Here is a 15686-nt window from a genome sequence, read left to right on the forward strand (position 1 = left end):
TTATGAATATCGGTGATTGGAGAAGCTTCTTGTAATTGTTAAAGGAAAGCAGCTTAGTCTTACTAGCATAAAATGTTATCTTCAATTTACCCTCCCCCCATTCAGTTATGGTCTAGAGGTCATTTTTTAATGATTTTGTCATTGTCTTATATTTGTGTACATTTGTTCTTCCCTCGTGCGTGTTATAGAATGTTATATCGTCAGCAAATATACCCATTTCAGACACAATATTTTCAGGGAGGTCGTTAATGAATATCACGAATAATAGTGGCTCAAGAACCAATCCTGAGGCACTCTCATGTTAATGTTATGCTGTTTGGATGTGCGTCCATCAATGACAACCTGGATGATTCTATTGTCTAGGAAGGATCTAATTATGTTTAGCATATGTCCATTATACTGTCCGATTTAATTTTCATTAGCAACCCTTTGTGCCAAACTTTGTCAAGACCTTGAATATATCAAGAGCTACAGCCCTGGCTTCTCCCGCCTTATCCAGTACATGGTATATGCATTCAGAGATGACTTAAAATATCTGCAGTAGACCGACATTGCCTAAATCCATACTGTTTATCAGAGAGAAGATTAGCTTTTGTGAGGTGGTGGACTAATGCTTGATTAATTAAGGTCACAAAGATTTTAGCAAAGAAGGAGAGGAGACTGATAGGGCGATAATTGAGAGGGCTATTCCTTTCACCAGAATTCTTGTACATTGGTACCATAGAGGCCATCTTCCAGCTATTAGAGAAGCAAGATTCAGCAACCCATTTATTGTAGAGTTTAAAAAGTATGGTGGCTAGCTCAGCTGAGCATTAGTATAGCAGGTATGAGATCAGGCCTACACATCTTGGAGTGTCACGTCCAAGTAGCAATATTCCACTCACATCCATAAATGCTTGATGCTATAAATTAATACATTTAGTACTTATGTTAATCTTTATAGTATTCTGTTTGTTCCTTTCTTAGTCCGTACATTACGCTTTGAAAAAGATCAAATACTCTAATAGTTTTTATTAAGTATTGTGAGAACACCAATCTGTTTTTAATAATTAATTTGTTTTAAAATAAATGAATAGAATATTAATAAGTACTTAGATATGTAAGAAAATACAAAGCAAAGAAATTAAAGAAATAGTGGGACTAGATTTACATATAGAGGTTACACACAACACGAATAAATAGATGCACTTAACTTGGTGTCCTTGGTCTAGCTAGCAGTCCAGTGTCTCCACATGGAATGAATTTGGGGTGCAAAGATTACCATCTGTTTGAGAGCAGTAAGAGGAAGAGAAGGAGGTTCCGCCTTAAGGTGGCTGTTAGTTTTAATATTTCCCTTCTTGTATTTAATTGGTAGGATAATTTTTTATTTCTTTATTCATTTTTTTTTTTTTTTTTTTTTTTACGAAGGAGTCACCATTTATCAAGGCCTGGAGGCCACTCAAGGATAAGGGTTAATGAGTGTACAGTGGTCAAGGGGAACATGTCGGTTATCATTGTGGAAATTTGATAAATTGGATTACTTAAGGGGATTGCTCATCAAGAATTTGTTCACGTTCAACTTGAAGACAACCATGTTGTAGTTAGTTGGAAAGCAGGAAAACAGAACAGATCCACAGGCGTGCAGTTCTAAGAAAGACACTTTGTTCATGGAATTTACGTTTAGGTTTAGGCACAGATAAAGAGTGGGGGAAATTATTGATAATGGTTTCAGATAGACGAGTGTTTTTTTTGTGAAAGTCAGGCTAGGGGGACCATAGATTGGAGCTCAGACAAGCATTTGCCATGAAAATAACGATAAAGCAGAGACAGGCTCGCAACATCTCTTCTGTAAGAAAGAGGTTCTAGGGAAGAGAAAAAGGCATCCCCCACTAGGCTAGGAAGTCTATTTTGAACTCGCTCAAGGCAGGATAAGCTGCTTCTAGCAGCTCCTGCCCAGATGTAGTATATTAATTTTAAAAAAATACAAACTCATTTTCCAAAAGTGATTAATGCTAGAAAATAGATACATATTTTCCAATTTCTCTATTGTATATATATTGCTAACTTAAATAAGATCACACATGGAGACGGACAATCTAGTAAACAAGAGTTTTAAGTAAGCAGATAGAAAAAAAAAATGAAATAAATAATAAATTATTGGATAAGGCTATTATTGAGAATTATTCTTATTTTGTGTTTTCTTCTTTCAGTGATACAATAATTGTGAGTCCATTGAAACATGCTGTTGTCAAAATGGACATCAACTCGCATTCAATTGTGCCACTTGATGATGAGGTAAGTTGTTTGAAATTCTGAATTTCTAGAATTTCTTGTATGGTGTAACTTTACATGATGCTAATAAACCATTTGGAATGTTCAGTGGAAGAATCTTTTCAACCTCTTTTTTGTTGACAGAAAACAGCTGTGCTTTCATTGCGACATTGTATGTAGTTGACTCAGTGGGTAGTGACATCTATGTATTATTTGGATGCATGGAGTATTGTTGCCATATCTGGTCTGGTCCATCTACCTACCACTAATTTTTCCCTCTTAGATAAGGTCCAATCTCTCACAATTCAAATTTTCTTTTTCATTCAACATTAAAAATGCATTCTTTTGTTTTCATTTGTGCCTTTCCTTTGTGAAGAATTTGTGTATAGTATCTAACCTTTATGAGTTCCACCAATCTACTTCACATAATTAATGTTTGAGAAAATGAAAATAAATAAATACAGCAAATAAACAGTAATATAACCCTGTCAAGCGACAAATGTTTATCTATATATATAAAAGCGAAAATGTTTGTATGTATGTCTGCAAAAGGCTTTTTTCCGGTGGGTTCTCAAGGCCGTCGCTCATTTTAAAAACTTTTTATATGCTGCCTAAATGATAATATCTTCGAGTTAACAATAGGGGTCGCCTGCCTATTTAATTTGCCCGAGTTTGAAACGGTAAATATTCAAAATTTTCGGATCACCGCGTGTTGCTTTCGTTTTTCGGTATAAAGAAAGTGAAACTCAATTCGAATCTCTGGTCCACGGCTAGTGGTCTCCAGGAAGCGATGTAATGTTTGGTCAATGTCGGTTTATCATCGTCATATCAGATGGTTGCTTTCATTTCAAGACGAGACACTCCCCTAATAAACGAGGGAGCTGGTTTCCCCAAAGTTGGGTAAAAACAAACAAACCAGGTTATTGACCTCATTAAAAACTGTCCCGCAGAAAATGTTAACTGCTGAATAACTATTGCTTACGTCGTCGTAACGCTCGCACAAAATGTTAACTCTACGACTTCCACTTGACGTCATTTAGTGCAGGCACCTGTCAATTCTCTTCTTACTTAAATAAATAAAAATTTCTTTCAGTAACTCATTCTTGCTGGCCGAGCGGTTAACATGTCATGTTTTTTTGACATTATATTTTCCAACTTTGCCTCAGGGCTTCAGGTTCGATCCTACCTACTTATCAAAACTTTTTTTTACCCCCCCCCCATGTTTCTTTTTGATTTAAGAGCATACACACCTCGAAACACCTGGGCGATGCTGGGTACCCCGCTAGTCTAATATATAAAAGTCAAAATGTGTGTGTGTTTGTGTGTCTCACAAAAACTTGACACACGTGACGGATTCTCATGAGATCGGTATCATTTTCAAGATCGATCCTTCTGACGACAAATATAAAAAAAACAGCCCAAAACATTCACCCGTTTTGTACAAGGAGGGGTCGTTTTTTTCATCAACATTTTCACAAGTAATCATCTCCGTTGGACTGACTACACTTAATTTCAATGCTCTCGACTTCCACTTGCACCATGGACGCATCGGCCAAGACATTAAGTTTTTTTTCTTCCTTTGCGTTACAGGTTCAAGCCTGCCTGCCTGCCTGCTACCATCTTTTTTTTTTCTTTTTAACAAAACCTCTCTCCACCCGGGCTGCCTACTGTTGTTATGACTCCCCTTTTCTGATCGCTACTACCACTTTTTTTTTTTTTTTTGGGGGGGTCCCTTACTACACAATCTCCACACACCCAGGCAATGCCAGGTACCCCCGCTAGTATATATATATATATATATATATATATATATATAAATAAATATAATACCATTACGTGGAGTACCACCTTGTCGCCTACCTGCTAAGCAAGTTTATTCAGGAGTGCATCTCCCCCAGTGGATTAAACATGCCCCCAGATACCAACCTGGAAATTTCTATGATTTGGCAAGGTACATACAGCGCCTAGCCTTGCCAAATGGTCAGCCATCTGGTACTAGCCAGGCTCATCGTTGTTTAACCGGTGATCTGGTGAGAACCAGTGTATCAACGTGATTGATGTCTTCCTAAACCTGCATGTGAAACACGTTCGTCGCAGTGAATGGTGACATATGATGTGTATGTGACACGAAGTTGCGCCTTTGTAGCTAGGGCTGACTCAATCCTGATGAGCAAAATGTATACTCATATCTGAGTTCTGCTAATGATGAAATCTAATATAGGAAGAGTAGGTGTATGTGTGTGTATGTCCAGCTTAAAGTTAAAAACTAGTAGTAACAAGCATCCATAAAGTTGGTATATATTTGATCAGTGTTGCCCTGGATGAATGATATCTAAAATTAAAAAAAGAATTATACATTCTTTAGGGGTCAACTGGGATGGGTGTTGTCATAGGACGGTTGATTTTTCTGCCATTTCCAACGTTATCTATTATAATAAAGGAGAGGTGAATGACTTCTTTTCATTATAATTATTATTATTATTACTCACTAGGCATTCTCACAGATCGCCATCAGAGATTATTATTTTTAAAAGAGAAGAATTTGCTGGACAAAGGTAAAACAGGGATATGGGATAATAAGGAAATAAAGAAAGATAGAGAAACTGAGAGAAATAGATGTTTTAATATAAAAATGTTACACACATCGGGCAACCTTATTAGTATATATATATATATATATATATATATATATATATATATAAAAATTTTGTTGTTGTTCCTTCTTATGAAACGGATTTTTAATTTAATTATAATTTGATTTTCAAATTTTAAATTATCAATCACATTACTTACTATATATATATATATATATATATATATAATCCAAAAATTTTAATCATGTCAAAATGCACTTTATTTCCTTTTGATGGATCGATTGTTGCTATTTTTTCTGATGAGTTAATGGCAAAACAGATTCACTAATTGATATAATAATTAAGTGATTGATTTTGTGCTACGAAACAGATACTGTCAAGAATTGTAAGTGTCAACTGAATTAAAGGAATAAATTGTAAGATGGCCAACATCATGAACTTTGGAATATAGACTTGTCATTCCTTCACTATATTGCTCTGTAATTACATTGAGCTTCTTAAATAAGGATTGGTATATATTATAAAGAGATAAAGTATGTTTCCACAAAATATATATATATATATATACACAGTGGACCCCCAACATACGAGCTACCCGAGTTACGAGAAATTCGAGATATGAGACGGCTTCAGAGCAAAAATCCTCCCCTACATATGAGCGAAAATCCAAGTTATGAGTTTCTAGATGAAATCGCTAGGTGGTCGAGTGTGTCGTGTTTCACTATATATCCTTAATGGTGTCATTTTAATTTGAGATACGAGCTTCATCTGGGAATAAATTAATCTTGTATGTCGAGTATATATACATATATACACTGCGTGTATATATGTATAGATATACACGCAGTGGACCCCCGACATACGAGATTAATTTATTCCCGGATGAAGCTCGTATGTCGGAGGTCCACTGCGTGTGTATGTATATATATATATATATATATATATATATATATATATACACACACGCAGTGGACCGTGTATATATATATATATATATATACACGCAGTGGACCCCCGACATACGAGATTAATTTATTCCCGGATGAAGCTCGTATCTCAAATTAAAATGACACCATTAAGGATATATAGTGAAACACGACACACTCGACCACCTATATATATATATATATATATATATATATATATATATATATAGTGTGTGTGTGTTGGGATGATTAATGAGAATTGGAAAAATCAGAACATTTTGTGGTGTCAAAATCAGAAAATTTCTATGCTAATTTTCGATGCCAAGTTTCTGAATTTTTTTTTTACTCATTTTTTGTTTGTTGTTTAAAACTTAATTTTCTATGGCTGGCACAAAACATGTAGATGAGAATCTCACAAGCAGTTTATCAATACGTTGAATAAATAAGGAAAAATTATAAAGAAACTTGAATCTAGATTTGAAAGTTAATTCTCTCCCTCAATCCCCAAAATTCTACTTTTTTGTCAATTTTAGATTCAGAATCAGTAGTTTTATTGGAACCGAAAATATAGAATAGAATCAATAATTGTATTGAAATTGTGAAAAATGTTGGAATCGTCCCATCACTAATCTCTCTCTCTCTCTCTCTCTCTCTCTCTCTCTCTCTATATATATATATATATATATATATATATATATATATATATATATCTCCCAAAAAGATGTCCCAAAAGAAGCTGAACCGATCAAATATAAGATGGAAGAACAGAAGCAGCAAATCATTGAAAAAATATTTCGGTGCATTTAGAGTAATGCTACCAAAGTCATCATGAATTGTTACACCAAGGAGCAGATATTTAATGTAGAGTGGTACTTTTGGTTGAATTCAAATTTCAAATTCATCAGCTTCTTTTGGGGGAGCCTGTGTATATATATATATATATAAAATTTAATTTTCAGATCAAACACTTCTTTATATTTTTTCATTTCAGTCTGATTTAAACATTGTTACCTCATTTGATCGCCGTGGGAAACATATTTACACTGGAAATGCTAAAGGCAAAGTAAGTATATCAGTTTCTTTTACTTACCAACTATGTAATATAGCAATGTGTAAATATTGATGTATGAGTGTTTGAGTTACTGACAACGGCTCCAAACCATGCATCAAAAATGTTGGAAACATGAATTGTTTAGGAATAATTCGCAAATAAACTTTCAGTTAGTTGGTGATGTAAGCCGGCTCACAAAATTTGCCGTTATGTGTGGTTAATTTTGTTTAAGTATACCTCGATATGTTACAAAGCCACTAACACGTACATGTGTGTGTGAAACAGGACTAACCCTATTTGGGTTTAACCAGCTTCCTCCAAAGGAGGAAGTTCCATGGGAGTATGAAATTCACAAGCGGTCCCCAGTCGCATGTATATCCCTGTTAGGGGAGATGACAACGTTAGGTTTTTGCAACTCTTTCAGAGAGGTGTCGACGTCCTCCTACATACAGCGCCTGGACTTCCCAAATTGGTCACTCATTTTAGTAATGACCAGGCTCAACGTTGCTTAACTTTGGTGATCTGACAGAAACCGTGTGTCAATGTGATTATTAACACATATGCAATCAAGCCATGGCACAAGCGTTACGGCGCAGCAGGATCGAAGAAAGGAAAGAGAAAGAAAAGCTGTGAGAAAAAAAAGGAGTTGTTTTTTTAACCACGTGACGGACGACAGGCACTTTTATACAAGATGCCAGACTTACTTATCTTCTGAACTTTTAACAAGATTTTCGGACGACTGTATGCGATGGAACAAATTACAGATATAACAGCTGGTTATAGCTGCAAAATAAGAAACTGTTAATTGATCCTGAGTTGAAAAGTCGAGATGTGACCATATTGTCGCTGTCCTGGAAAATACATGTCAGGTGGTTTACTGTTTAAACAAGCAGTAATAAATGCCTTTTTTTTTTAACTGACAAAAAACTTGTGTCGAATATCTTTCCTTTATTTTTTTGCAAGACTTTCACAATTACAACGTTACAGATATGTTTTTTTCTTTTCATTGCCGCAGTTTCACTTCGAAAATATTGATATGATGTTGTTGGACAAAAAAAGCAAACTAAGGAATTGTCCTTTCAAGAATTATGTTCAGGAATCGTTTCAACTAACTGATGCAATATTTCTCTTCCATACGTTCTCTTGTCCAAGAAAGAGATGTTGCTAGTTCTTCTCTATTACTTTTTTAAGAGTAAATGCTCGACTGAGCACCAATTGCTGGTTTGTCCTTGTAAAACACTCGCAGTAAGAACTCATCTTATTACCACCACTGCAAAAATCTTTCCTTTCTTCCTCTGTATATTTAATACTAAACAGAACTTCCATGAACAGAGTTTCTTTCCAAGAACTTTTAATCTGTGGAACACAATGCTATGGGATTGTTTCGCTACTGATTACAACAGAGTAGTCTTTAAGACGAGTGCCAACAAGTGAATCTTGGATTTACTTTCATCGGTCGCATAACTCTCATTTTTCTTGTTGTTTAATTCTCACATTTTATGAGCAATGTTTCTGGCAAAGGGGGAAAAATTGCTGTTTCCTGAATCAGAATTTATCCCATCTAACACTTTTCATTGGCAAGTTTTTGACATTGAAGTGGTATTTTTTCTAGCTCCTTACATCAAGTGGCTTTATGCCTGTCTGGAATGATTTCCATGAAAAAAAAATTTTGTTGAGCCATCTGCTTAAACAATAATCAAATTCCACCCATCACTTCCTCTCATATTGTTTTATATGCATACATACATATATATATATAATGTATTATAAATAATTAGTTTTATACCTACAGGTACTAGTGTTTCATGCTTTTGCAATCATCAGTGCAGGAAGTGACAATTGCTACTGATTGGGAGATTTGAACCCAGCTTTGACTCCATTTATTAAGATGTTACCTTCAAACCACCATTAACCGCTGTGAGAATTAAGGGAAATTTAACAACTATAAATGCCAAATACCAGCACATCGTTAAGCTAGTCAATAGTGTTCAAACAACTAGAAATCATGAACATTGCATAAGGCTAGCCGATCGCTTTTTTATTTCTCAGACAGTGCTCAAATTTAATACTTCTTAAAGGGACTAATAATTATAATTATTTTTATACCTACAGACACCAGTGTTTCATACTTTCACAATCATTAGTGCAAGAAGTTTATACACTCATCGGTATGGTATGTTTTGGGGGAAGCACACAAAAACACATCTTTTCTTGTTCAAGTCTTGCCAGCTAAAGGTGAGGAAGTCACAATTGGCATAACATTCATTTGGTGACACCTGACCTTCAAACATTCCAATTAACATAATGACTATAATATAATCATAGTAACAGTTCATCATCCAACTGATATTTTCATTGACCCTTATCCTCGAGTGGTCCTGAAAAAGACATCCAGTAGTGAGATCCCCATTTGGGGGCTTTGGGGAATGTGGTATTGCCTTACTTATCATTGCTTCAAGGTTCACTTTGGCCCAGAGTGGTAATATGTGTTAGGGCATCTGCTGCTATCAGATTAGGCTGTCTTAAGATATTAGCTTCCTGACCAAAAATGCACCAAACATTGATGTTATTGTTTTTTCCCTTTCCTTCTGCAAAACACAATCATGTTCTGCATAGTCATAAACAAAAACAATTATTTTCTCCTACAAAATAACCAAACCAAACTCCATGAATAAATAGTTGAAAATATAAAGAATTTAAAATATAATGAATTTTAAAATAAAATATAAAGAATTTAAAACAAAGAATTTTCCAAGATTACTGGATTCAGCATTAAATAACTTGGAAAGGATTGATATGCTGTTAAACAGAAACAACCAACTAACCTATCCTCCTGTGGCTTGTGGCCTTTGTTAGTGATGATTCACTAGTATAAAAAAATCTTCTTAGAAATATGTGTCTACAAATGTTGTGATTCGTTTAAAAAGAAACATATGGCTTTCATCATCTAATATATAAAATTATGTTGACTAATTTTTGAAAGTTGGACCTAATTAGCATTTGAGTTGAAAAGGTTTGATTTTATCTTCTTTATAGTTCTTCAAGTTATTCATTTTTAATCTTATTGAAAAAAATAAGTCTTTTCCATTTAATAATTTTTTTTTCTTTTAGATCCTTGTCTTTTCAACTGACAATCTTGAATTAGTTGCATCCTTCCGTGTGACCACAGGAACCCTGAACACAACTGCCATCAAATCTATCGAGTTTGCTCGAAGAGGAGAGTATGTTGCTATCTTTTCTTGTTTTTAAAATTATCTGAGAATTGTGAGCTTGCTAGGGCATTTTTTCCAGTTCGTTCAGATTCGTAAGGTTTAACCCTAACCTGATCTATGAAGAAATTGTATGTGTGGGTAGATCTGTATTTTAGTTTTCGATGAGTCTAACCATCTGTCTTTTTTTGTTGTTGGATTTCAATCATAAATATATATTAAATACCGTAGTACCTTTAACGTACATACATACATGTGTCAAGGTTTCCAGATTATAAGTTATTCGATCAGGAGATCCTATTTATTAAAAAGGAGGATAGAAGGTGATAACATACTACGAACATGAAATTATTCGTATATATAGATACGCTAATTTAATGTTTGTAGTATGGGATCACCTATCCTTCTTTTTAATAAATAGGATCTCCCGATCACCGAAAAATGCAATGTAAAATAATTTTTAATAAAAAATGATGCCACCTTTGGGCCGTATGTGAAACTGAAATATACCTTCTTGGTCTTCTTGCTAGGATCCAAGGGTAGTATCTGTTCCGTCTAAAGATGGTGTAATGATATTGTGGAGTTTACTGTCACACCGGGTGTCCATCCAATGGATATATGTCACAGACTCCTATAAAAATATTGGAGATGAACCATAATAACCAGATATATTCTAACTCTACATAAAACAGATTACTTTTAAAAACAAATACTTTTACAGTTTTAACGAAAAGAGCGACAATAATATTACAGGGTCTTCATTTATGTTGAATGTTCGCATAATGCCCGGCAGAAATATATTGCATATGAAAGATGCTGCTGTGGAATTTCCACAGGTCCTGCTAGTTAATAATTAATATTTTATCCACATTAAAATGGATATATTTTAGGGAAAGCAAAGATACCATGAATCTACTGTAAATTAAAAAAAATTCTTGTTGAATATTTATTATTGAAAATTAAAAACCAAGGTACTTATGCAGAGAATTTCCCATTTCTTTGTGGATGTTAAGTCAACATATTCTGGCAGCTGATGTAAACCATGACAATATGCCAAGCGCTGATCCAATTTTAAAATGCTTGAGAAAATAAAACATCATGATAAAAAACGTTTCTCATAATTTCAATAAAGAAAATGGAAATACAATAATTCACAAAAAAAAGTCAATCTATGGTAAGTTTCATGAATAAATTATTATGTTTTTTTAGTTAGATTGTATTCTCTGTAATATAAGCATTGCTCAAATTTTAAAATAAAATATATTTTATACATTTATTTATAAGCCAAATTACGAACGAAAGATTTTATAAAATAAACAAACATTGTTTCACAGCGTTTCTACCAACTATTCTTCTGGCCTTTGTCAAGTGGTTAATTGCGACGGTATAGAAATACTGAATCTCTTAACTGTAACCTCAGTAATTACAGCCTTCCATACTCGTCGTCTCACCACGTTTTGGCCAACTAATCCTTGTGAAACAACAACTATCAAGATGAGGATAACAGTCCGCAAATAAATAAAATAAATATATAAATTACTCATCTCAAAGGATTCCAGTAATAAAATATGTATTTCATTTTAAAGTTAAACAGCATTTATATCACAAAGAACATAACCTATTTCATAACATGCGTGCCAATGCGTTTTCTCACAAACAATAAAAAATATCACCGTTGAAGAAAAACACACAGATTTTTGCTGAGTTCGTTTTCGTTTTAACTTCATGGCATGGAAAGAAAACAAAAATGTTCTGAGGAAGATGTTTCATGTCGAAATAATTGATTTTAAACAAATTTTGTTTTACAAAATCTTTGCGTTGTAATTTGGTTTATAAACATATAACATACATATTTCATTAAAACTTTTTTTTTTTTAGAATGTATAGCAATAAATGAAAGCATTTTTGTTGTTTTTGTGTTGTTATTTTTTATAAAAATGATAGTTTTAAGGAGTTTTTTCTTTTTAGAAAAAATATTATTAACAAACTCTTCTATTTTGCCGACTCTTTTTTTCTGTCAAGGTTATGCAATAGGCTGTTTACTTATTTATTTTTAAAAATATTTTCAGTTAACTAAAGCGAGTCAGTCATTTTCTGCATAAGTATCCATACTTTTTCCGATTAATTTCTATTTCTGGCAAAATGAAAGAACTTTTTTTTCCAGCAACTGTAACATAATCTGCAAACCCACTAGATTCATCGTGACGGTTTGACTAAAATTTTTTATTTTTAACTAGCCTAGGTCCCCGGTGTTTGGAGGTGTGTGTTACACAAAAAAAAAAAAAAATGTGGTAGTAGGCAGGCAGGCTTAAACCCATACCACGGAAAAGAATATGAAAAAACAAAAATGTGATGTCTTTGCCGTTGTGTCCATCGCCAAACTGGAAGTGGCGTAGGTTTAAATTAAGGCTAGTCAATCGAAAAGAGAGAATGATTTTCGAAAATCTCAGTGAAAAAAGCAACCCTCTTCCTGTAGAAAAGTGCACAGTCGAGGGTGAAGGAATTAATGTTTTTAGCCAATTTTTCGATATTTGTCGTCCGAAGGATTGAGCTTCAAAACAATACCGATTTCATGAAAATCCGTCGCCTCTGTCAACAAATTGTTATTTTATTTTAATTTATTTATATTTTATAATTTTATTTTACTTTGCAAATTATATGGAAGGAATATATTTCTTTCTAACACTACCGATCTGTTACTGACCTTTATTTATTTTTTTTTTTGTGTTGCTTCTGTTTGCAGCTGTTTTCTTGTGAACTCTGCAGACCGTATCATCCGAGTGTATGAAAGTGGCGAAGTGCTGGCATGCGGCAAAGATGGAGAACCGGAACCGATTCAGAAATTGCAAGATCTTGTTAACAGGTAAGTTGCATCTTCATTTAGAGGAAGACCTCCAGTTTGTAATGGAATGGGGACAAAATGGATGGTAACGTACAATGCTGCCAAGACTAAACTTCTTTCCTTTAATAACTACAAGAAACTTTCTCAACCAATCATGGCTAGTGATACATTATCTGAAAATACTTTGTTCAAACTTCTCAGCTTAACATTCATGGGGAACATGAACACATTGAGGACATTGCCAAGGCTGCTGCAAAGAAGGTGGGCTCTCTCTCTCTCTCTCTCTCTCTCTCTACCGTGTTACAAAGTTACTTATGCCTAAGAGTATCCTGTACCTCTATAAGGCCACCATTCACCCATGTAAGAAGTATTGTTGCTACATTTGGGCTGGCGCATCTGCTACTAGTCTCTTACTCTTAGACAAGCTTCAAAAGAGTCGCCAACCTAATAGGTCCAACACTGTCAACTAGGCTTCAACTTGTCCCATCGACGAAATGTTGCATCCCTCTGCCTGTTTTACAAGTATTTAAATGGTAGGTACTCCAACGAACTACAAACCCTTGTACCCCCTCGATGTAACAAACCTGACAAGCAGCAAAATTCCACACCTACACAATAGATATCCTCAGATGTAAGAAAGCCTTCTAATAGTTTCTTCCCTAGGACTGCTAGACTTTGAAATTCCCTTCAAGTTTGTGCTTCCCTGACTGTACTGACATGCAGAAGTTCAAGTATAATGTAAACAGACATCTTGCTGCTCAACTCCCTTCATAGTACCAACGCAAATTATGTCCCAGATAGTATCCCCTACATCAAAGTGGCACTGTGCCTTATTTGGGGTGAAAATGCAATAAAAAGAAAAACAATAAAAAAATATTTGAGTTAATGCTATGAAAATCTAGTTATAAACGTCATATTGCACATGTTCCTGCGTGACATGTTGAGTGCAGGTAGTGGTGGTTGCGGTAATAGTTGTGACTGTGTTATTACTGTCTACTGTTGTGTTTTTTGGGAAAGGTTTAGGAATCTACTGCCAATTCTTATATCTAGGCATGTTTTCTTCACTCGATATGCCATACAAAGATGACAGAGTATGTCAGCAACTCTGTTCTTTGTGGCAAATTCCAAACTCCTCTGGATTTAGCACTACTTGAGAAGCATCTCTGCTGGTTTGGCCATGATGGGTAAATAAGCAGAGCATGCATCACGGAAATTGATGGCTGGTCTGGCATTGGCTGCCCATGCAAGACCTAGACTGCATATATGAAGGACAACTTGGAAGCTTGTCAATGTCAAGAGAGCAGATACCATGGATTAAACTAAATGGTGAACGCATGGATAACCTTTCTACAACTAGATAGTCATTTGCAGGAAACTCTCTTCAGCCTCTGGTTGCTCAGTGAGACATGCATCCCAAACACTTCTGATCTGCAACAGCTTCTGCATAATGATTGTGCTATTATTAAGTGATTTATATATATATATATATATATATATATATATATATATATAAAATCGCATATAAAGTACAATTACTTCTGTGTAATGATGCAATTCTCTATCTATATAAGAGCCAGGTACATCCAAGGATGGAGTACTGTTGCAACATCTGGGCAGGAGCTGCTAGAAAGGACTTATCCTGCCTTGATAGAGTTCAAAATAGACTTCGTAGTCTAGTAGGGGATGCCCTTTTCTCTTCCCTGCAACCTCTTTCTCACAGAAGAGATGTTGCGAGTCTGTCTCTGCTTTATCGTTATTTTCATAGCAAGTGCTCATCTGAGCTCCAATCTATGGTCCCCTTCGCCAAACTTCACTGGAAACACTCGTCTAGCTGAAAACACTATCAATAATTTCAACCACTCTTTATCTGTGCATAAACCTAAACATATTCCATGAACAAAGTTTCTTTCTTAGAATTGCATGCTTGTGGAACTGTCTTCCATTTGCCTGCTTTCCAGCTGACTACAATATGGTTGTCTTCAAGTCCAATGTTAACAAGTTCTTGATGAGCCGTTCGACTTAAGTTAAAAAATTAACCGAATTTCCATTACTAACGATTACTATATTGTCCAATTGACTACTGTACACTCTTTAACCCTTATCCTCGAGTGGTCTCTGGGCCTTGATAAATGGTGATGCCTATATAAAAAAAACGATGTGTTATGATTAAGTGACTATGCAGCTGCAAACGAGATGAAAACATACTTTCGACTATGCTTTATTAGAAACTTGTGATTAGTGGAATCGTGGATGTTTTATATACTCAGCATCTTAGATTGTCTGACAATGTACATGCCATCTCTTGTACCAACTTCATAGATATTGGCGTTCCTGCACTAAATGTTGATGTTATTGTTTGTTCTTTCGCAAAACTCAGTCATCTTCTGCAAAGTCAAAAACAAAAAAACAATTTTCCTGTACAAAACAACCAAACCAAACACCATGAATAAATATTTGAAGATATAAACAACTTGAACCATGAAATACTTTTTCCGAAATTACTGGATTTGGCATTAAATAACCCCAAAAGGGTTGATATGCTGTAAAACAAACATCAACTCTATAACATGTCAGGATATCACAAACATCTGAAGAAGGTCGGAGTTACATCGACTGAAACGTTGCGAAAATGACACTTAAGATAAGAACAGTAGTCCAAAGAATCCAAATAATATGTACCATGTCTTGTATCAACTCCATAACATGTCTACATATCCTGAACACTAAAGAGTGTGGTAGACGGATTTGGGTGCATAAGAAGTGATTCAACTGCATCACAGTTGACATAAAACCTTTGAATTAGACCACATAAAG

General features: G+C 34.7%; 1 protein-coding gene across 2 annotated transcripts in view; it reads left to right on the top strand.

Moving 5' to 3' along the window:
• Positions 1–15686, top strand: part of LOC145248831 (retinoblastoma-binding protein 5 homolog) — a 69498-nt gene that overhangs the window by 19555 nt on the left and 34257 nt on the right. For both annotated transcript variants that reach the window (XM_080110528.1, XM_080110527.1), the window contains exons 5-8: positions 2190–2274; positions 6762–6833; positions 9933–10042; positions 12774–12893. In XM_080110528.1, coding sequence (XP_079966654.1) covers positions 2190–2274; positions 6762–6833; positions 9933–10042; positions 12774–12893 — 387 coding nt within the window. The remainder of the gene's footprint in view (positions 1–2189; positions 2275–6761; positions 6834–9932; positions 10043–12773; positions 12894–15686) is intronic.

This window comes from Euprymna scolopes, chromosome 27 (genome assembly GCF_053919585.1).
Source record: "Euprymna scolopes isolate OS-2025 chromosome 27, ASM5391958v1, whole genome shotgun sequence".
In the NCBI taxonomy this organism is placed as follows: domain Eukaryota; kingdom Metazoa; phylum Mollusca; class Cephalopoda; order Sepiida; family Sepiolidae; genus Euprymna; species Euprymna scolopes.